The following is a 24,193-nucleotide window of genomic DNA, read 5'->3' as shown; positions in this document are numbered from 1 at the left end:
ACTTATTCTGAAGAACATCTTACACATCAAGTGTATGATTGCATCATAATATAATCTGAAAAAAGGAATAGAATTTAACAAGGGTAAAAATGTACAAATGTGAGGTGATTACTTTAATAGTTTGATCTTGAAGGTTCGGTCAGTACAGCCGAAAGATTTAAATATTCCTTATCCACTAGCAATCTAATTCTGCTTTGAAAACGATACCTGACATGTAATTGGGTGGATACAACTTCGATTAGGACAAGAGCTGTCTATTTAACATACGCAAGACTTTTTTTTGTTCCAAAAATATCTTTCCCACCGAATTATGATTCTGCTATATAAAAACACATAATAAAATCGTGATTACGTTACAAATCAGTTTTCGCCTCCCTTACATAATAAAATTGTGATTCCATTCAATATTTTCTAACCCCAAACATAACAACAAAATCATAATTCCGTTATTATATTTTGCGACAACTTCCCTAACAAAACAAAAGGGTTCGTTTGGGTTGGGGAGGAGGAAGGAGAATGAAGGGGAAGGGGGTGCCCGGAAAGGGAAGAGGGAAGAGGAAGGGTTGGGACATTTTGAAGTTGCAGGTAAAAGGATAATTTCATTTGAGAAGTAGGGGCCAAGAGGAATTTATGGAGGGGCCAAGAGGAATTCCCAAGTCAGAATAAGACTGTCAGCCCAACTGAAAATATAAACGAGTTATGCATGCAGTGTAATTCACCTTTTTCTTTTGACAGGAATGTAATTCACCTTTTAGGGTTAATAAAAAAAAAATAGAACAATGTACCTCAAACCCAATTTGGTGTCGTATCCTTTAAGCTTTACTCAAAAAATGCTTAATGACTTTCATATAAGAAAATAAAATAAATCATTCTTCCAGGTTAAAATTAATATATACACCTCAATTTATAGAAACAAATTGAAAATGGAGAAACTTTTAAATAAGAGAAAAAAAATACATAAAATACTTTTAACTTTAGATTGATTTATATTCACCAAAAAAGAATATAACTTTAGATTGATTTATTGTATTTTTCTCCATGTAAATATTTATTGAAAATTTAACCAAAAACTACCTGTTACCTCAGACACAATTTGGAAATTTATTTTTGACTTTTTCAAACAAATCATCGGTGTTATTTATCCCAAAAGAACCTACAGGAATTAGCACATTAAACAAAATTAAATGGTCATTTTACCTTTTCTTTTTAATCATGTGGAAGATGCTTCTTAAATTCTTGACATGAGCAAGTCAATACTCAACAGGAATATAGTATAGCTATTTGCTGGCTCGTTCTTAAAGGTGATGAATCACCTACTTTATTTTGGCTGGAGACCATGACATCGTCCATTACATACAAGATTCAACTTTGCTAAAATGGAAACTACACTATAAATAAACAAAACAGCCAAATTCCAATGCTTCACTTTGAAAGCAATAAAATAATAGATAACAGGCGATAGAACCCCCCAACTTCACACCCTCCATGCCTCAATATAATTCACCAGCTTTTCCAATATCTGAATCAAACTATTGAACAGTAGCACAAACTTAGACAAATCAATCTGGATTTTTGCCTTACAGATTGTTGAATAGCCGCGGGGCACCTAACCAAATAGATAACTCCAAAACATAAAATGACTAGACCAAATAAAAAGCATAAAAGGGACCTATGCCTAATCCATACACTTGTTGACACAAACATCGTGTATAGAGTAATGATATATTGTCAATAAACTAAGGATTTCTTTTCCCACAAGACATCCATCAATATATTCCATTAGTCACCATCGTAACCCAAGGCAAGGATGCTGACTCGGTTTACTGGGTATCATTGCATCACCCCGAATAACTTCCTTATAAACTATCTGTTAAAAGCTTCTCTCAAATCAAGGACTATCTCTTAAGCATGTTATTTATGTTGCCAACCGACAACAATGATTCGAAATCTAGATTTCCAAACATACAAAAAAATGTAATAAAACTTTAAAATGTTTCATTATGCTTTATAGTCACTTATTAGGCTTTAAAATATTGCATTTGGAAAGAGAAAAAAAGAGTAGATCTCCAAAAATAGTAGAAATTAGACATTCAAAATACGGGGCAATTTTGACAAATTATTAGAACATAAACGAAGCCATCCCCCTACATTTCCCAAGAAAATTCCAAATATGTGAAAAAAGGAGAATCACTTGGGCAAATAGTTCCAAAAATACCAGTTTCTTGAACAGCTTCTGATTTCCTTGACATATGGGTTGCTCCAGCAAAATAATTGTCAGGACCAACCAAACTCTGCAAGTTGCCACAGACACAAAAGTTAAATGTACCCTCCCAACAACCTGAATTTCTATTGAGAGCAAGAAAAATGTTAAGTAACAGCCAATGCAATCATGCCAAACGAACAAGAAATGTATCACCCATATATAGTATATCTAGATTAAGTTACATGAATATTTCAGCAGACTGCACAAGATAAGTTGAATAATAATAGCTGCAGAATTCAATACCTGCTTTGTATGTCCAAGTAACTCAGGAAATACACAAATCACTAATGAACCCAAGAAGAGCTTCCATGACAGCAAAATTCTTAAAAGAATCAAACGTGCACCTTGCAATGTTTGGTGTTAGAACAGGAATAAATACAATGAGCACCCAGTCATATAGAACGACAGACAAGGAGAACCCCATCATGTAGACTTTGAAAACAGGAAGAAGTCGTTAGAATAATAGAGGTGGACATTTCAAACTTCAAAGTCATCATTACCTACACAAATAGATGACAAATATTTGCAACTTCTAGTAACTGAGCTGATGCTTACATAGCTGGCATTCAAAATTGAAAATGTAGAGACCACAACCTTATGAATTGAAACTGTCATGGTAAAGTATTCAAAAACATCATGCTGACAGTGCAAAAACAATCTTAAAAAAAACACAAAAAAAGGGTGAGAATAATTTTTGAAAAAAAAAAAACTAAAGGATCCTCATCCTTCATTTCAATTAGAATAATCCCATTTAAATTTCATGACATGTGCCCACCAATCAAGCAGAGTTGGGAGTAAATCATCAGAAAAGGAAAGCAGAAACAATAATAATACGATATAACAATGATTAAACAACTACAAACAGCTGGCAGAATATATACAACTTTCTGTTGGTCAAATACAGACAACAAGAAGCCCAGAAATAGCTTTAAGTCAAAAGTGATAAGGATAAAGTGCGCCAAGTACAAGGGTGCACAGCTTAAATTGTCCAGTTCCTACTGGAAAATATTAGTTTTCATATTTGCAAAATAACATCAACAAACAAAAGCATAACCTGTGCATATGCCTTCAACATAGTAATTACTGTTCAGATATGTACAAACTTAACATTAAAAGACTCTTCCCAATTGACACAATCTAATTTTACTCATAACTCAAGTATTTTTGACAAAGTTGAAATACAGTGCACAGGTTCTGCTTCATGATATGTGATGGTGACCATAAAGAAAGTTTAGCATACATTAATGCTGAACTGAATTGTTCAGAAAATTGTCAGAGAGGATCTTCCGTTCCCAACTATGTAAGAGCAAGCAGGATTGTGCCAGTGGTTAAAATGTTGTCAACCAGAAATCTCAATTTGAGCAGTTTATGACACTGTTCTCCCATAACAAATAGATGCGATATAGAGGTTCTTAGCCCATTTTTCCTGCAAGAGAAAAAAAAAATCAAATGTTAGCATGTGCGATCATGGAATGACAATGAATAAAGGAAAATCAGATGCAATGTTTACCTTGACATGAGTACCAGGAAAAGCAGATGTGCGGAGTGTCTCCTGAGTTTCATCAGCTGGTTTTCTTCTTGGGACACTAAGAACAAAAGCAGCTTGGTCCCATGTTGCAGCAGTTGAGGTGATGCGATAACCACTATCCCACCTTCGATGAATGCCTTCACTGGGATACAAGAAATCAAGTTCCACAACCTGGCATTAAGTTTGGAGAGAATACATAAATCAGATGGATTTTTCAGTGCCACAAGGATAATTAATCACAATTAATTTTTGAAATACAAGACCTGGTCTGAAAAACCAGCCCCACGGGACATAACAATTGCCCATCTAGAGCCGGCAGTGGCCATAGCAGTGACATAAAATCCTTCTCTCCACTTTTTGTTGATCCATTTAAATGGAAACGAATCACTGACTTTATAGGATTGCTGTAAGTACTGGGTACCTAAAAGGATCAATCCAAATACAAGTAAGAAGACAATTTAAACATAACCAGTCAAAATACGTATATTATTGCCACCCCAAATACAATACATGAAGAATAAAAACTTCAGGGGTATTAACCTTTAGACATTACAACCAATGAGGATCCATTATTAACCCCAGCTATGGCACTAATGTAATAATTCTTCTCCCACTGTTCCATAATCCATTCCTATTAAACAGAAACGTGAGTTTGTTAGCCTACGTTAAGTTAAAAACAAAATTAGTAAAATACAGTACAGATAAAACGATAATAGTTCCAAAGATGATAATATGATATCACCAACACCACATGCATAATGCCACCACTAAAACATAAACTAGCAAACCTTGTGAAGGAAGTGGGGAGACAGTTCATAAACTTGTGCGGTGAAACCAGTGCCAGCATCCATAATGAGTGCCCAAAGATTAGAACAAGAAGCCACACTGCTGATAAATAAACCATCTTCATTTCCTTTATCAATGTGTTGGGCCAGCCGCACATCAGCAACATTATAATGATACCTACACAAAATGATAATACCTTTAGGCTCTGACATTTTAAAATCTCTTGCAAAAACTTATTTAATATCAGAAGAAAACCTTTGCTTCATTGGTCGACGAGCATTGTAAACACTAATCCATTGTGTAGCAGGCATTCCCATTCGAACCTTCTTATTTGGTTGTTCATCATCATCTTCTTCTATGGTCAATCGCCCCCTCTTATGTCCAACCTGACATATAAGCTACAGAATAATAACCCAAAAAAAGGGCAGTCACAGTCAGACTTTAAATATGTAAGCAATAAAAGCAAATTTTAAAATAATAATAGAATTAAGTACCTTCTGAGCACCTTCAGTGTTTATTGGCCTGATATCTGGATTTGGGCCCACAATTCCATCGAAAAGGGATATATATTTTGCATAATTTGGTTCTTCATCAAACTTCAAATTCACCACATATTCAACAAATTGTCGAAATGGTTGAGGACAAAAGCAACACAAAGTTTCTGGAGAAGTGGCCATCTTTTTCTTGCAGACAAGAAACCCTTTATTTTCTCCCTGTAACAAAAAAAATCATAAGAATCATATTTTCATTTACCATTAGTACTAAAATGACTATTTGAAGGAATAATAACCTGGTATCCTTGCCAAGGTAGCCGACCACGAAGAAGAAAGACAAGAGTGTAAGCAAGAGATTCCAAGTCATCTCTCCTGCTACCTGTTCTACCAAGATGGGCATGCACGCTAGCATAACGAACTGTGCCCCTGTGGCAAGAATATAGTTTATAAAATCACTCATAACCTGGACATTGACTACAGTTTATAGATATTTAGCAAATAATTTACCTAAAAACATCTGGACGTTGATCATAGTCAACATGAAGGCCAGTCGAACTATCACGCCACCGAGTTGCTGGATAGATAAATTGGGAGTGCGATGAATAGCCAGATTACGAGAAATTAGGCTTATGTTCATTGACCATGGCAATATCAAAGATTCAAGTGTAATGTAATGTACCTACCTAATCCAAGATCAACCAGAAACAACTTCTTTTCATCAAGAGTTCCAGGGAGTCCAAGCAAAAAGTTCTCAGGTTTTACATCACCGTGTACATATCTGCAATAATGACACCATTCTAACTTGAAATATATATATATATATATATATGTGTGTGTGTGTGTGTGTGTGTGTGCGATCAATATACCAACAATCCATCCTAACTTATATATATATATATATATATATATATATATTCTAATGACACCATTCTAACATGACATGGTATGATAAAGCAATAACTGCTATGTATTACAATTGAGGAATGTGAGAAAATTAAGTACAAACTCTGAAATTAGTTACAGTCTCCCCTGTTAATCTTCTAATCAACAGTTATTAGTTAGGAAGCATTCTGAACTGTAACCAATCTGTCAAAGAAAATAAAATCCAGAAATAAATCATAAGCATAATCAGGAAAATGGGCATCACCCTCTAGAATGCATCTTCTCTAATATGGAGATAGCCTCGATTGCAATACATGCAACCATTTCAGTAGACATCCTGAAACCCAAAAGGAAAAAGAAATAAAAGTTAGCTATTCAATATTCTCTATAACATTAAGAAAAATAAGATGCATTACATTTCAATATCATTTCAGATAGATACTCACATGTGAGGATTGTTGTTATTCCAAACGTCCCACAGACTAGGGCCAAGTATATCCATGACCTGTATGCAACATTTCATTAGAAAAACATTCAGAGACAACCACGAGCCTCTGTCCATCTATTAAAAATTTCACGAGCACATACCATAATATAGTAGTCACCTTGCTGTCCCTTATAATGAGCTTGCGGAACACCATGACTACCACCTAGTGCACTACAAGATATAATCATCGCAAAGTTAACACTTAATAGTTAATATCCATGATAAAGTAAAACCCCAGCAGAGCAACGGGAAGAAAAAATAGTGAACTCACTTGTAAACCTGCCACTCATATGGAGGTCCATAATTGCACCCTTTGCTGCTTCTATGCTCAAATTTTAAGGCTACCTACAATCAATAGAGCAATACGTCAATAATGACAAATCCAATATGCATCAATCAAACACACTCTTTAACCAAATATCAACACGCTAACACCATACCTCAACAGCCCCAGCACCAGTTCGTTCACTAGAATTCGCAGCTCCGAGCAGCCGACCAACATAAACCTGCCCAAATCCTCCTTTCCCAAGTTTTCTCTCAACTCTGTACAATGGGGAACCACCAACCTGAACCTGTCCGTAAAAAAAACAAACAATAGATTAATATTCACAAAAATCATTTCACATAATCAAACCAGACAGAGAAAATGCAAGAATGAGAAAGTGGCGACTTGTGAAACAGAATGCACCTTCTCTGGAATAGGAGGTGTGGTGCCTTCGTCTTCAGCTCCGGGAGCCTTATCGGCACTGCGGCTACCACTATCGTACTCATCCATGCCTTCCACTTCCAAAACCCTAACTGAAACCTTCTTATTTTTAATATTCTCCTTCACTCCTTGATCTTGTTTCAGCTTCCTCGCTCTGGTTCCACGAACGGCACCACCTTCGTCTTCGGCGTTCAGGATTTGATCGGCGGCGACGGCAATCGCGTTGTTCAGCCTGCGATTCCTCCCGGTCGGAGCGGCGGCGACGGCTGGCTTCCTTCGACAGGCTCCGGCGGCCGGCGGCGAGGCTGGCTGAGTGGTCGGATTGGCGTTTGCGCTGTCTACAAGGCGGCTTATGTGTGGCCGGGAACGCAGCTCAGGCATCGTAAGGGTGGCGCAGGCCCATGAAGAAGAGGGAGACTCGCGAAGGTTCCAGGATCATCAATGAGTGAAGATTATGGAGTTTGAATAAACAACAGAAATTGGGAAAAAAAAAATGGCTTCGGAGATGGATAGTTAACGAAGCCGATAGGATCAACCCGGACTTAGGGTTTGATGGGATGGAATTTCAGAGATCTGTGGAGGGAAACGAAAAAAGAGACAGACACAGAGAAAGATAGACAGAGATTAGAACGAGAGAGATAGAGAGAGCTTTGTTTTTTCATTTTTCCTATTTTTTTAAAAATAAGCATTTTATACACATTGCATTGCATTAGTTTTTTTTTTTATTAAGGTGTAGGAAAGCATTAGATAGGTTACAATTTATTATAATAATAATAAAAGACAAAATAATAAACATAATATTAATGCATTAAAAAATAATAATATTATTATTGTTTTGCCTGCATTGATATTATTTGTATCTTTTATCTATTGTTTTTTTTAGGATTATTCTTTTTATTGTTATTATTATTATATACATATATAATTATTTTATCAATAAAAATTAGTTGTTAGTTTTAATGAGTGAAAAGAATGAATACACAACTCCTCCATCATATTTTAAATTTTGTCCAACAAGGTATGAATAAAAGGAAATGAATTTATTTGATATAAAAAAATATCAAATTATTTTTAAAACATCAAAAGAATCATTGCAAGAAAATTGTATTTTGATGTAATTCATGATTATCCTTATTGATTCACAACCATTACACTTTTATTTTCATATATTATAATATTACAATTTTTTTACTTTCATACTTATATATATATATATATGCTGGTAATAAAAAAAACCTTCATTTGATGTACATATTTCACTAGACTATTTTACCTTTTGTTAATTTTTAAATTTTTATTATTTCTCTCCTAATAACAACCCACTACTCTCATATTATTGATATTTTTTTAACTTCTAATTTCTTATTTTTAATTAAAATAGGTAAAGAGGCACACTCCACTGGTATATTATAATGTCAAAATAAATTACATCAAAATCAATCGGAATTTATTAATGCTTGCAGTATTTGTTGAGAAAATCTTAGTATGCCTTGGTAATATTGCACCGTGGTCTTTTCTTCTTAAGAAGTTCAAAGCCCAAGCTCTCTCTCTCTTCTCATGCTCACTTTATTTGCTTTAATTAGTGTAAGCAAATATATGGTTTCTTCTTCTTGTATATCCTATTAGATCAGATATATAATGAAGCTGATATGGATTATTAGGAAAATCAGATAATCCTAAAATTTCAAAATGTTTCTTAGGTTCGGGAATGACTTGTGCATGGGAAAAGGTTAAAGTCAAATCCCACAACAATCCTAAAACGCATGTTATAAAATAATCGCCCCAAATTGATTGTGCAAATAATTTATTTTACTAGCATCTTTCGATGATAAATAAGGGAAAAGAAAAGAAAAGAAAAGAAAAAAAAATAAGAATATTTTATTTTGACGTGGTGAGTGAAACATGCTCGTATGCATTTCTCAATGCATTAAAAACTCTAAAGTCATGTAGTATTATAGAAAATAATTGTGAGTTGATTAATATTTTTTTTAAAAAAAAATTGTCAAACAATTTTGTTTATAAATAAAACAATTTCCTAACTTAAAAAGAAAAAAAAAACACAAATATTCTAACAATCTAAACTTCAAAACTATAAAAAAAAAAAAAGAGTTATGTTAACCTTGAAGGCAATAACTATCGATGGTGATAACTCTCAACGATGACATCTCTTAATGTCATGAGTAAATCCCTTTTCTCCATATCTCAACATTTAGTAAATCACTGCATATATAATATTAAGAGTTTAAAAAAAAAAAAAAAAACTCATGTGGAACATTGGATATAATAGTGAAATAAAAGTTTTACTTTTATGTTTATTCCTTTTCGATTTGAAACATCAGAGACATGTAGTACTTCATAGCCAACACAGAGTAGAATTCCTTGATCTAGTTTACCTTTCAAATAATGCACAATACATAGAAAAACGTTCCAATGATATTGTTGTGGTCTTTGCATGAATTGTGCAAGCTTATGTGCATATATGACAAAAAAAGTTTAGGTCTAGTGACTGAGAGATAAATTAATCGATCAACCAACTTGCGAAGGGAATCAAGATGATGGTTCAAATTAAAGGAAAACCAACGAGTTTGGCTCCCGACAAACCCACTTCAGAAATGATATCTAATGCATATTTCCGTTGTTACAAGAAAATGCTAGTTAGACTTTGAGCTACCTCAATCTCCCAAAAATATTTTATACGTCTAAGATCCTTCATATGAAAATATACACAAAAATAGGTTTTGAAGGCCTTAATGGCATCACCATTACTGCCCAAAATAATGAGATAACCAACGTGGACCAATACATTAAGTTGCAGATTGTCATGTTGCATAGCAAAAAGATAGTAGTTAGAGTATGATTGCTTGAAACCATATTGTTTCAAAGCACGGACCAACTTTGCTAACTAATACTGGGATGCTTGTTTTAAATCATGTAATGACTTTTGTGGGCGACAAACTTTTCCATGTGAGAATGAAATCCCGAAGACATCTTATACATTTCCTCATCTAGATCATCATATAAGAAAGCATTATGAACATCCATATGATGTAGTTCACATTTTTTTAGTTGCTGAAATACTACTAGTAAGGATAGTATGTGCATACAATCAGGAAGTCCATGTCATATTTGTTGAATTTAGAGTTGAGGAAGATGAGTGGATCAATACCAAAACGTCAGTACTCCAACCTGAAAATTGGAGGCCCAGTCCTGTGCTTCCAGGTCTATTAAGGCTGAATTTCCTCGCTGAAGTTTTGTCACAGTACATCACAGTATCAACAATTTCAATTGGATTTTAGGATAGGAGAGACCAAGCAATTTACTATGATGCTCACATTCTAGAGACACAAAGGATAATGCAAGATATTAGAGGTTGCAGAAAACATCTTAATTCGTTATGGTCACGACAACAGTGAGGTGCATATTACTTCTGCATCTGCTTGCGTTTCCCATTTCATGCGTAATTTACAAGTTTTTAATGTTATGTTTACCGTTTCCAGGAAAGAGTTCGCTTGAGGAGACTTTGCCACAGATCAATCTTAGGCGTATTTGGGATCAATTCTTCTTGACATTCAAGGTGAGCTTTCAAACAGTCAGCAAACGACCTGGGTGCAAGCAACTAGCACTTGACATTGAGAATCGTGCTCGTTCATCCACATTTCATAGCTGAAACATGTAAAGCCCTTTCCCTGTCCAGTGTCCACTTAAGTTTTGGTTGGGAGTGCTGTACAAGTTGAATTAGTTTTAGTTTCATATAATATCACAATCAAAAGAAAATTATATATATAAATAATTAACTAGCAGGATTGTTTCAGATGCTATTTCTATTGTCAGATATTTAACCATTGGTAGAGTAAATTTGGAGGAACTACTCAACACTTATATAAGAAAATAAAATAAATCAAATTTCTCTTCCAGGTTAAAATTAATTTATACACCTCAATTTATGGAAAAGAATTGAAAACGGAGAAACTTGAAAAATTATTGTATTTTTTCTCCATCTATATATTTATTGAAAATTTAAGCAAAAACTACAAGTTACCTTAGACACAATTTGGAATTTTATTTCTGACTTTCAAAAAAATCATAGGTGTTATTTATCCCAAAAGAACCTACAGGTATTAGCACATTAAACAAAATTAAACACCTTTTCTTTTTAATCATGTGGAAGATGCTTCTTAAATTCTTGACATGAGCAAGTCAATACTCAACAGGAAGCTAGTATAGCTATTAGCTGGCTCGCTATTAAAGGCGATGAATTACCTACTTTATTTTGGCTGAAACCATGACATCGTCCATTACATACAAGCTTCAACTTTGCTAAAATTGAAACTACACTATAACAAAACAACACACACCATTACTCAATTAAAAATAATAATAATAATAATAATAATAATAATAATAATAATTGTAACTAACTTTAATTTATTATACCCTATTTATATCATTATCACAATCTTAACTATTAGTACACCCTCCATGCCTCACTAAAAATAATTCACCCGCTTTTCCAATGTCTGAATCAAAGTATTGAATAGTAGCATAAACTTACACATATCAATCTGGACTTTTGCCCTTCAGATTGTTGAATAGCCGCGGGTCACCTAACCAAACAGATAACTCAAAAACATAAAATGACTTGACCAAATAAAGAGCATAAAATGCCTTTAGTCCATACACTTGTTGACACAAACATCGCGTATAATTAACATATTGTCATTAAACTAAGGATTTTCTTTCCCGCAGGACCCCCATCAATATATTCCATTAGTCGCCATCGTAACCCAAGGCAAGGATGCTGACGGTTAAGTGGGTATCATTGCATCACCCCGAATAACTTCCCTTATAAACTCTGTTAAAAGCTTCTCTTAAATCAAGGACATCTCTTAAGCATGTTATCATTGCATCACCGACAACAATGATTCGAAATCTAGATTTCCAAACATACAAAAAAAAAAAATGTAATAAAACTTGAAAATGTTTCATTCTGTTTTAGTCACTTATTGCGTCTTTAAAATATTGCATTTGGAAAAAAAAAATAGAGAGTAGATCTCCAATAATTGTAGTAACTTGACATTGAAAGTACGGCAATTTGACAATAGAACATAAAATGAAGCCATCCCCCTACGTTTGCCAAGAAAATTCCAAATATGAGAAAAAAGGAGATTCACTTGGGCAAATAGTTCCAAAAATACCAGTTCCTTGAACAGCTTCTGATTTCCATGACATATGGGTTGCTCCAGCAACATAATAGTTGCCAGGACCAACCAAACTCTGCAAGCACAGAAGTTAAATGTATCATCCCAAACAACCAGAATTTCTATTGAGAGCAAGAAAAATGTGAAGTAACAGCGAATGCAATCATGCCAAATGAACATGCAATCATGCCAAATGAACATGAAACGTTTCATCCATATATAGCATATCTAGATTAAATTACATGAATATTTCAGCTGGCTGCACAAGATAAGTTGAATAACAATAGCTGCAGAATTAAATACCTGCTTTGTATGTCCTAGTAACTCTCAGGAAATACACAAATCACTAATGAAGAGGTACACTAGTTATCTCCCAAGAAGAGCTTCCAACGCCAAAATTCTCAAAAGAATCAAACGTGCACCTTGCAATATTTGGTGTAAGGAATAAATACAATGAGCATCCAGTCATGTAGAACGACTGACCAGGAGAACCCCATCATGTAGACTTCGAAAACCGGAAGTAAGAAGTCGTTAGAATAATAGAGGTGTACATTTAAAACTTCAAAGTCATCATTACCTACACAAATAATGGCAAATATTTGCAACAACTAGTAAACTGAGCTGATGCTTACATAGCTCCCATTCAAAAGCAATCAAATAAATTGAAAATGTAGAAACCACAACCTTATGAATTGAAATAGTCAAGATAAAGTATTCAAAAACATCATGCTGACAGTGCAAAAACAATCTTCAAAAGTAAAACAAAAAAGGGTGAGCATAACTTTTGAAAAAAAAAATGAAATAAAAGCATCCTCATCCTTCATTTCAGTTAGAATAACCCCATTTAAATTTCATGAGATGTGTTCACTCATCAAACAGAGTTGATCGTAAATTATCAGAAAAGGAGAGCAACAGAAATAATAGTAAGAGATAAAAATGATTAGACAATTACAAACAGCTGCCAGAATTTACCACTTTCTGTTGGTCAAATTCAGACATCAAGAAGCCCAGAAATAGCTTTAAGTCAAAAGTGACAACGATAAAGAGGCCCAAGTACAAGGGTGCACAGCTTAAATTGTCCAGTTCCTACTGGAAAATATTAGTTTCATATTTGCAAAATACCATCAATAAACAAAAGCATAACCTGTCCACATGCATTCAACATAGTAATTACTGTTCAGATATGTACAAAATTAACATCAAAGAATCTTCCCAATTGACACAATCCCTAATTTTACTCAACTCAAGTATTTTTGACAAAGTTGAAATACAGTGCACAGGTTTTAGCATACATTAATGCTGAACTGCATTGTTCAGAAAATTGTCAAAGAGGATCTTCAGTTCCCAACTATGTAAGAGCAAGCAGGATAGTGTCAGCGGTCAAAATGATGTCAGCCAGAAATCTCAATTTGATCAGTTTAAGACACTGTTCTCCCATAACAAATAGATGCAATATAGAGGTTCTTTGCCCATTTTTCCTGCAAGAGAAAAAAAAATCAAATGTTAGCATGTGTGATCAAGGAATGGCAATGAATAAAGGAAAATCAGATGCAATGTTTACCTTGACATGAGTACCAGGAAAAGCAGATGTGCGGAGTGTCTCCTGAGTTTCATCAGCTGGTTTTCTTCTTGGGACACTAAGAACAAAAGCAGCTTGGTCCCATGTTGCAGCAGTTGAGGTGATGCGATAACCACTATCCCACCTTCGATGAATACCTTCACTGGGATACAAGAAATCAAGTTCCACAACCTGGCATTAAGTTTGGAGAGAATACATAAATCAGATGGATTTTTCAGTGCCACAAGGATATTTAATCACAATTAATTTTTTAAAATACAAGACCTGGTCCGAAAAACCAGCCCCACGGGACATAACAATTGCCCATCTTGAGCCGGCAGTGGCCATAGCAGTGACATAAAATCCTTCTCTCCATTTTTTGTTGATCCACTTAAATGGAAACGAATCACTGACTTTATAGGATTGCTGTAAGTACTGGGTACCTAAAAGGATCAATCCAAATACAAGTAAGAAGACAATTTAAACATAACCAGTCAAAATATGTATATTATTGCCACCCCAAATACACAATACATGAAGAATAAAAACTTCAGGGGTATTAACCTTTAGACATTACAACCAATGAGGATCCATTATTAGCCCCGGCTATGGCACTAATGTAATAATTCTTCTCCCACTGTTCCATAATCCATTCCTATTAAACAGAAACGTGAGTTTGTTAGCCTACGTTAAGTTAAAAACAAAATTAGTAAAATACAGTACAGATAAAACGATAATAGTTACAAAGATGATAATAGGATATCACCAACACCACACGCATAATGCCACCGCTAAAACATAAACTAGCCAACCTTGTGAAGGAAGTGGGGAGAGAGTTCATAAACTTGTGCGGTGAAACCAGTGCCAGCATCCATAATGAGTGCCCAAAGATTAGAACAAGAAGCCACACTGCCGATAAATAAACCATCTTCATTTCCTTTATCAATGTGTTGGGCCAGCCGCACATCAGCAACATTATAATGATACCTACACAAAATGATAATACCTTTAGGCTCTGACATTTTAAAATCTCTTGCAAAAACTTATTTAATATCAGAAGAAAACCTTTGCTTCATTGGTCGACGAGCATTGTAAACACTAATCCATTGTGTAGCAGGCATTCCCATTCGAACCTTCTTATTTGGTTGTTCATCATCATCTTCTTCTATGGTCAATCGCCCCCTCTTATGTCCAACCTGACATATAAGCTACAGAATAATAACCCAAAAAAAGGGCAGTAACAGTCAGACTTTAAATATGTAAGCAATAAAAGCAAATTTTAAAATAATAATAGAATTAAGTACCTTCTGAGCACCTTCAGTGTTTATTGGCCTGATATCTGGATTTGGGCCCACAATTCCATCGAAAAGGGATATATATCTTGCATAATTTGGTTCTTCATCAAACTTCAAATTCACTACATATTCAACAAATTGCCGAAATGGTTGAGGACACAAGCAACACAAAGTTTCAGGAGAAGTGGCCATCTTTTTCTTGCAGACAAGAAATCCTTTATTTTCTCCCTGTAACAAAAAATCTCATAAGAATCATATTTTTGACTTACCATTAGTACTCAAATGACTATTTGAGACAATAATAACCTGATATCCTTGCCAAGGTAGCCTACCCCGAAGAAGAAAGACAAGAGTGTAAGCAAGAGATTCTAAGTCATCTCTCCTACTACCTGTTCTACCAAGATGAGCATGCACGCTAGCATAACGAACTGTGCCCCTGTGGCAAGTATATAGTTTACAAAATCATTCAAAACCTGGACGTTTACTACAGTTTATAGATATTAAGCAAATAATTTACCTAAAAACATCTGGACGTTGATCATATTCAACATGAAGGCCAGTTGAACTATCACGCCACCGAGTTGCTGGATAGATAAATTGGGAGTGCAATAAGTAGCCAGATTACAATAAATTAGGCATATGTTCATTGACAATGGACATATCAAAGTTTCAAGGCTAATGTACTTACCTAATCCAAGATCAACCAGAAACAACTTCTTTTCATTAGGAGTTCCAGGGGGTCCAAGCAAAAAGTTCTCAGGTTTTACATCACCGTGCACATATCTGTAATAATGACAGCATAAAGATGAAATGTTCTTGCAACGAAATGTGATCATACCAAAAATGAACAATCCATGTAGCTGCTGCTGATACCATGCTAACTCTTACATTGGTGCGGAATGATAAAGCATTTAAAAGCACTAGTTGCTACTCAAGTATTAAATAATTTGAAATATATATATATATATAGAGGACGTATCATATGAGAATCACCCTCTTATGAGAGAATGAGAACGGTCATTCTTATCCGTCAGATTAGAATGAAAGGTCAAAATTAAAACATTTTAAATTCAAATTAAAGTCTTATTTAATCATAAAATCTCTATAAGATTTACCAAATAGAAAATTAAATATTTTAAAGATTTAATTTACGTCAAAATCGTCACCACAACCACCACCATCGCTGCGGCAATGGCGATCATAGCAGCGATCATGGCGGTGGTGGCAGCGACGGTTATGTTGGTGGCGATGACGGTGGTTATGGCAGCGATCATGGAGGTGGTGGCAGCAGCAGCAATGGCGGCAATGACGATCATGTTGGTAGCAATGATGGTGGTGATGGCTGCGATGATGGTGGTGGTGGTGGTTGCGATGAGGTGATGATCTTGACGTAATCTTTAAAATATTTGATTTTTTGTTTGGTAAATCTTATAGAGATTTTATGGTTAAATGAGGTTTTAATTTGAATTTAAAATGTTTTAATCTTGACCTTTCATTTTAATTTAACGAATGAGAATGATCATTCTCATTCTCACATATCATTTCCATATGATATGTCCTATATATATATATATATATATTCTAATGACACCATTCTAATTTAGCATGGTATGATGAAGCAATAACTGCTATGCATTGCTATTGAGGAATGTGAGAAAATTAAGCACATGTATAATAAGCTCTTAAATTAGTTACAGTCTCCACTAATAATTTTCTAATCAACGGTTATTAGTCGGGAAGCATTCTGAACTGTAACCAATCTGTCAAGGAAAATAAAATCCAGAAATAAATCATAAACATAATCAGGAAAATGGGCATCACCCTCTAGAATGCATCTTCTCTAATATGGAGATAGCCTCGATTGCAATACATGCAACCATTTCAGTAGACATCCTGAAACCCAAAAGGAAAAAGAAATAAAAGTTAGCTATTCAATATTCTCTATAACATTAAGAAAAATAAGATGCATTACATTTCAATATCATTTCAGATAGATACTCACATGTGAGGATTGTTGTTATTCCAAACGTCCCACAGACTAGGGCCAAGTATATCCATGACCTGTATGCAACATTTCATTAGAAAAACATTCAGAGACAACCACGAGCCTCTGTCCATCTATTAAAAATTTCACGAGCACATACCATAATATAGTAGTCACCTTGCCGTCCCTTATAATGAACTCGCGGAACACCATGACTACCACCTAATGCACTACAAGATATAATCATCGCAAAGTTAGAACTTAATATCCACAATAAAGTAAAACAACCCCTGCAGAGCAACTCCGTCCTGCGGGAAGAAAAAATAGTGAACTCACTTGTAAACCTGCCACTCATGTGGGGGTCCATAATTGCACCCTTTGCTGCTTCTATGCTCAAATTTTAAGGCTATCTACAATCAATAGAACAATACGTACCAATGACATATCCAATATGCATCAGTCAAACACACTCTTTAACCAAATATCAATCAACACCCTAACTAACACCATACCTCAACAGCACCGGCACCAGCTCGTTCATTAGAATTCGCAGCTCCTAGCCGCCGACCAACATAAACCTGCCCAAATCCTCCTTTCCCAAGTTTTCTCTCAACTCTGTACAATGGGGAACCACCAACTTGAACCTGTCCGTAAAGAAAACAAACAATAGATTAATATTCACAAAAATCATTTCACATAATCAAACCAGACAGAGAAAATGCAAGAATGAGAAAGTGGCGAAATGTGAAACAGAATGCACCTTCTCTGGAATAGGAGGTGTGGTGCCTTCGTCTTCAGCTTCGGGAGCCTTATCAGCACTGCGGCCACCACTATCGTACTCATTCATGCCTTCCACTTCCAAAACCCTACCAGAAACCTTCTTCTTATTAATATTCTCCTTCACTCCTTGATCGTCTTTCAGCTTCCTCGCTCTGGTTCCACGAACGCTCACGATTTCATCGGCGTTTGCGTTATCTACAAGGCGGTTTCTGCGTGGCCGGGAACGCAGCTCAGGCATCGTAAGGGCGGCATTGGCCCATGAAGAAGAGGGAGACTCGTGAAGGTTCCAGAATCATCGATGAGTACAGATTATGGAGTTTGAATAAACATTATTAACAACAGAAATTGGAGAAAAAAATTTGCTTCGGCGATGGATAAAAAACGAGGCCGATAGGATCAACCAGGAATTAGGGTTTGATGAGAGGGAATTTTAGGGACCTGCGGAGGGAAACGAAAAAGAGAGGGATTCTTTGTAGTTCTAGATTTCCAGTACATACACAGAAAGATAAACAGAGATTAGAATGGGAGAGAAAGAGAGCTTTGTTATTTCATTTTTCCTAATTTTTAAAAATAAGAATTTTATACGCATTGCATTAGATTTTTTTTTTAAAGGAAAACATTAGATTGGTTACAATTTATTATTGTAAAATAATCATTGTTATTACTAATATTTGACTCATTATTATTGTTATTTTCACAATAATACTAACAATAATAAACAATAATAACAGATAAATGAATAAAAATAATATTAATGAGGTAAAAAATAATAATATTATTATTTTTTTACTAAATTAATACTATTTTAATTCTGGTATTAATAATTATTTTTTTATTATTATTATATATAAATATTTTTATCAATAAATATTAATTATTAATTTTTATTAATGGAGAAATTAGAACTCACAATTTCCTCTATCGATCCTTCCTTTTTTACTACGAAACTCCAACTTTTATTTGTTTTTATATTCATATATATAATATTTATTATTATTTTGACTTATATTATTATTACGTTGACAATAATAGATAAAACAATAATAATAACAATATTAGTGACTAAAAAAATAATAGTAATAATAATATTTTTATTTAATATTATCTTTTTAGACGGCATTAATATTGCTGTTATTATTTCATCTTTTTTTACTGTAATTATTATTATTATTATTATTAGTGTAAAATGCTTATTTTAAAAGCCGTCACAAATTTTATTAAAATTTGGAAAATCAGATAACGCTAAAATTTCAAAATGTTTGTTAGGTTCGAGAATGGCTTTTGCACGGGGAAAGGTTAAAGTCAAATATCACAATACCCCTACAACATATGTTATAAATAATCGCCCCAAATTAATCGTGCGAATATTTATTTTACTAGCATTTTTAGTTGATAAATAAGAGAAAAGAAAAGATAAGGTAAAAAACTAACAATATTTTATTTTGATGTGGTTCTTAAAGCATTAGAAACTCTAAAGATGCGTAGTCTTATAGAAAATAATTGTGAGTATATTTTTTAAAAAAAATTATCAAACCAAATCAAATAATTTCGTTTTTAATTAAAAAAAATTCCTAACTTAAAAAAAATTAACACACAAATATTCTAACAATCTAAAGTTAAAAATTAAAAAATAAAAAGACAAAAAAAATCATACTAACTTTGAAATTTTCTCTATGTCTCCATATTTAATAAATTATTGTATATATAAGATCAAAAAGAACTAAAAGAGAATTAATTTTTTATTATGAAACTTTGGATATAATAGTGAAATATATTTTTTTTATGTTATTTATTTTCGATGTAAAACTTTAAAGGTATGTAACACTTTACAGTCAACACATAATAAAATTCATTGGCTTGAATTATCTTTCAAATAATACATAATACATAAATTTAGTTATTGCTGATATTTTGTTTTCAGTCCCTTCTTTCACAAGCTTAGCTCGAAAAAGCAAGAGATAAGAAAGGTCATATAGAAAATGTGGTAAGAAATCCATAACAGAACCCGACTATAACTATCGAATTAATTATTTTCATGCATAAGAATACTAGATTATCCAGTATAAAAGATTGAAAAATCATCTCTAACCTCTCTTTTTCTTTTCTATTGTAATTTCTGGATTATATTTCTATTACAATTTTTGGATTATTATATAATGATTTTTCAACTTTCCATTTTTCAGAATTTTTGATTTATAGAAATAGATAGACCAGAAACAACATCTCTTGTCTCAGTAACACCAAAGATAAGGATATTAAATAAATGAAATTAGTATATGAATGTAATATAATGAAATAGAGTCATTTTGGGGTCCCCTATGAAATGAGGCATGAAAGGAATCACCATGGAAAAGTTTTACGAGTTATGAAGGAAACTTCGAGCTCATAGAGCAGGTTCCAATAATCTTAATGTGGTCTTTGCATGAATTGTGCAACCATATGCATAGGGCAAGAAAATGGTGGTTTGGATTTAAAAGAAAACCAATGAGTTTGACCCCCAACAAACTACTTCAGTAATGATGTCCAATGCATATTTTTCACTGGCACAAAAAAATGCTAGTTGGAATTCGAGCTATCTCAATCTCCCAAAAATATTTTAGAGTTCTAAGATCCTTCATATGAAAACATGCACAAAAATAGGTTTTGAAGGCCTTAATGGCATCACCATTACTACCCAAAATATTGAGATAACCAACATGAACCAATACATTAAGTTGCATATCAAAAAGACATTAGTTAGATTATGATTGCTTGAAACCATATTGTTTCAAAGCACAAACCAACATTGTATACTAACATCAGGGTGCTCGTTTTAATGTAATGACTTTTGGAGACAACAAAGTTTTTCATGCGAAAATGAAATCCCTGAATGCACCTTCTTATACATTTTCTTGTCTCGATCACCATACAAGAAAGCATTATAAACATTCATTCGATGTAGTTTCCATTTTTTAGTTGTTTATGCTACTAGTAAGGATAGTACATACAATCACCATTATTGTTACTATTTCTTTTTATCTATTTTCACTTATCTATTATAAATTTATAGGAATTATTGTACTATTTATCATCTATTTTCACTTGTTTTTCTGTCTTTTTTCTTGTCTCTTCTTATTTTTCTTCAATCAAATAATTTTTATTTTTATTTTACTTCTCATCTATTTTCACTCATCCATTTTTTTCAATTCACTTTATTTTTCTCATCTCTATCAAATAGGATATTGTTTGTTAGGTGGAGAATAAATTGGGGGGAGGAGGGATGAAACGGGGTTGTTTGGTGAAGAATATTTAGAGAAAAAATCATTTTAATTTAAAAATAGTTTGATCCACTATATTATTTTCATTATTTTTACTCATTCATCTCTATCCTCATCTATTCTCTATTTTTTTCCAATCAAACACATTTAAGCTTTACTTTTTTTTTTTCTCACATATTCTAACTCATCCTTTTTTATTTTCATGTACTTTATTTCTCTTTAATACTAAACAAGACATTAGTCACCATTCCGCATGACATTCTTTCTCTCTTTATATATATATATATATTCTAAACAAGTTACTATTCATTCTTACTTTTCATTTTTTTAAAAATTAATTATTTTAATTAATAATTAACTAATATTATGGTGCTACACTGCTACTTCTTTGTGACAGAGTTCGGTGGGATATCATACCTGTAAAAAAATATTACGATGTTCAAACAATTTACACTCTAGCACAGTTACAGCATATAGGTAGTAATACATACATGTGATATGAATGTGAGATTTTAATTTTTTTTAACCTCTGGATGAAAGTGAGTCTCACCCTCAAATTAAATATCACTTCTTTAGATAACTTGCCAAAATTCTCGGAAGCACGTACTTCAACACCAAGATTAAGACCATGGAAGCCAGTGTAGATCCAACTTAGGGAATCCCAATCATCAAAATTATTATTTTTTTAATAAAAATAAAAAAATGGTATAAATATGTCGGCCATTAAATATATACATAAAGTTATAATTCATTTTGCAACTGTCCAGATATTATGTGCCACCCGTGCCAGGTTTTGCATTCGCTGCTCAACCCAACCTAATACTACCCGACTAACCCAACTTTGGTCCTTATTAAAAAGGCTAATTAAACTGTTCTCCAGTGCATAACGTTGTCAAGTTGCAATGAAGTCAAGATTATAATCTTGGATGTGAAAAAGAACAATGATTACAAAATTTTATTTATATTATTATTACTGAAAAATGTAACTTCATCATATCAACTTTATTAAGTGTGTGCCATTCATGTTTCTAGTTCTACCATGTACGCGACCTTTCCTTGCTTTTTGTCTCTTCCATAAAGTTTGGCTGTATCACCTTTGAGGACTTGTGGCAGCTGATTGATTAATTGGAGCATTTTTTCAAAAATAAATACCAAAATAAGATTATTTATACTATATACATACGAAAACAATTTTTTTTTAAAAAAAAATTATATGTGACTTCCTCATGAGTTCTACACAATAATTTCATTTAAAATAAATATGAAAAGCTACACATAAAATATATTTCATTTCTCATTCATTATTCCATTAAACCTTTTAATAATTCGACAAAATATTTTACTTATGAGACAACAATCATTTATTTTAATTCAAACAACTTATTGTTATATAGGTGATTTAAGTAATATAACATTATCACAAAATTAATGATCCTTACATCCTTATATATAAATTCAATGATGATTTATTTAATAAATAAATTTCCTGCCAAAACCAATAAATAAATAAGATTATAATCATTAATTTGGTTTTGAAATGACAATATTTCTATTGATATTTATAATTGATTGATAGAAATCAAATTTTTAATAATTGTCTGCTTTTTTCAAATAATTTAGAATATTTTCACTAAAATCGATGTTACAATTAAATCAATTTATAAATATATCGTAATAGTGGGTCATATAATTGAAGCCACGCGAATGTTAAACTATAACATTTTCAATTAAATCTCACTTTAGATTGATTGAATAATTTCAAAATAATTCTTTAAATTACTTTCTTAACTAACACATAATTAATTTTAATTTTTCTCATTTATTATATTTTAAAAACCATAGTCCATTAGATATACAATCAACTATATATCTATAATGGATAATTAATAATTAAAAATATTATAGTTTATAATTTATAATAAAATAAATAAAAATATTTTTATTATAAATAGTTTCTAACATAAAACTAATAAAATATTTATATATTTAATATATTTTATAACAATATTCATGAATATTTATCCTTCAGGGCATGGGTCTATGTATTATCAACATATAGGACTATTTTGACTGTTGATTAAATCAATTTGCTAGTCAAATAAACGAGATTAGTGCTACATAAGCATCTTTAATACTATTGTTTATTTTGAAAATTAGACTATATGCTACATTAGCATTTTTAATATTGTTTATTTTTTTAAGATTAGACTGTAACTGTGGCATGTCACATTGGACTTGTTAATCAAACTAATAAATATGCTCCAAAAAAAGTTATACTGCATTTACATGTGACATCATCAAAGTATTGACAATCACGAGTTTACGGGGATGTAACTAATTATTATGCATGGTTTGTTAGAGTAAAAGAAAATCCCTGACTTGAATAGGCAAAGTTTGAACCTTATTAGTGACCAAATTTAAGTCCAACATGCTTTGAGCAATTTCAAAGTATTCTTTGTATAAAACTACTAAACAAGTTACTTGTTAATTAGTTATTCGGTGTAGGATTAAAGTTGAACTCTTATATTCCCTATAGATATAAAGTGTTTATTATAATTGAACCACTAAACATAATTCCTTACTAAGTTATTCAATGTAGGACTAAAAGATAATTTTTTATACTCCCAACTCCTAATATAAAGAGTTCATTATATAGAACCACTAAGCATAGTCCCACACCGAATAGCTTAGCAAACAACAATGCTTAGTGTTTTTATATGATGAATCATTTCCACTTGTTTAAAATATGAGTTGTAGTTCCATATTATTAAATAGCTTAACAAGTAACTTGTTTAGTGGTACTATATAATGAACTAGTACTCTTTGCACCTATTTAGAGTGTATAAAAGATGAGTTATAGTCCCACATCAAATAGCTTAGACCTATGCATAGAATTATATTGAGAGTATAAAAGTTAAGCTTTAATTGTATATTGAATAAGTTAACAAGCCATTGTGCTTAGTGGTTCTATAGAA

At 32.8% G+C, this 24,193-nt stretch overlaps 2 protein-coding genes across 23 annotated transcripts; both read right to left on the bottom strand.

Moving 5' to 3' along the window:
* Window positions 1-1,292: 1,292 nt before the first annotated feature.
* Window positions 1,293-7,817, bottom strand: LOC100779382 (casein kinase 1-like protein HD16). Of its 6 annotated transcripts, XR_005891136.1 has the most exons (19): window positions 7,129-7,817; window positions 6,881-7,012; window positions 6,712-6,785; window positions 6,542-6,611; window positions 6,400-6,458; window positions 6,219-6,290; window positions 5,755-5,849; window positions 5,579-5,645; window positions 5,368-5,497; window positions 5,072-5,290; window positions 4,833-4,975; window positions 4,580-4,754; window positions 4,332-4,422; window positions 4,055-4,212; window positions 3,774-3,962; window positions 3,504-3,689; window positions 2,507-2,607; window positions 2,216-2,291; window positions 1,293-1,606 (listed from the first exon to the last, which is right to left on the bottom strand). XR_005891136.1 is itself a non-coding variant. In XM_041014871.1 (16 exons), the coding sequence occupies exons 1-16, from the start codon at window positions 7,525-7,527 to the stop codon at window positions 3,630-3,632; spliced, it is 2,133 nt and encodes a 710-aa protein (XP_040870805.1). In that variant the 5' UTR covers window positions 7,528-7,817; the 3' UTR covers window positions 1,293-3,629. The 6 variants fall into 6 exon arrangements, 1 of the variants encoding a protein (XP_040870805.1); XR_005891134.1 differs by having other exon boundaries at window positions 1,293-2,291; window positions 2,507-2,763; XR_005891135.1 differs by having other exon boundaries at window positions 1,293-2,291.
* A 2,294-nt stretch (window positions 7,818-10,111) lies between these two features.
* Window positions 10,112-18,535, bottom strand: LOC100778855 (casein kinase 1-like protein HD16). Of its 17 annotated transcripts, none has more exons than XR_005891143.1 (21): window positions 17,942-18,535; window positions 17,694-17,825; window positions 17,518-17,591; window positions 17,342-17,411; window positions 17,200-17,258; window positions 17,019-17,090; window positions 15,886-15,980; window positions 15,715-15,781; window positions 15,504-15,633; window positions 15,207-15,425; window positions 14,968-15,110; window positions 14,715-14,889; window positions 14,467-14,557; window positions 14,188-14,345; window positions 13,906-14,094; window positions 13,637-13,822; window positions 12,648-12,849; window positions 11,699-12,420; window positions 11,407-11,480; window positions 10,251-10,867; window positions 10,112-10,151 (listed from the first exon to the last, which is right to left on the bottom strand). XR_005891143.1 is itself a non-coding variant. In XM_003523702.5 (16 exons), the coding sequence occupies exons 1-16, from the start codon at window positions 18,197-18,199 to the stop codon at window positions 13,763-13,765; spliced, it is 1,992 nt and encodes a 663-aa protein (XP_003523750.1). In that variant the 5' UTR covers window positions 18,200-18,535; the 3' UTR covers window positions 13,473-13,762. The 17 variants fall into 17 exon arrangements, 1 of the variants encoding a protein (XP_003523750.1); XR_005891142.1 differs by adding an exon at window positions 11,186-11,255 and having other exon boundaries at window positions 10,139-10,867; XR_005891140.1 differs by having other exon boundaries at window positions 10,139-10,481; window positions 10,635-10,867.
* Between the last annotated feature and the right edge of the window lie 5,658 nt (window positions 18,536-24,193).

Source organism: Glycine max, chromosome 4, assembly GCF_000004515.6.
Source record: "Glycine max cultivar Williams 82 chromosome 4, Glycine_max_v4.0, whole genome shotgun sequence".
NCBI lineage: Eukaryota > Viridiplantae > Streptophyta > Magnoliopsida > Fabales > Fabaceae > Glycine > Glycine max.
This window is presented reverse-complemented; position numbering and strand designations above follow the sequence as displayed.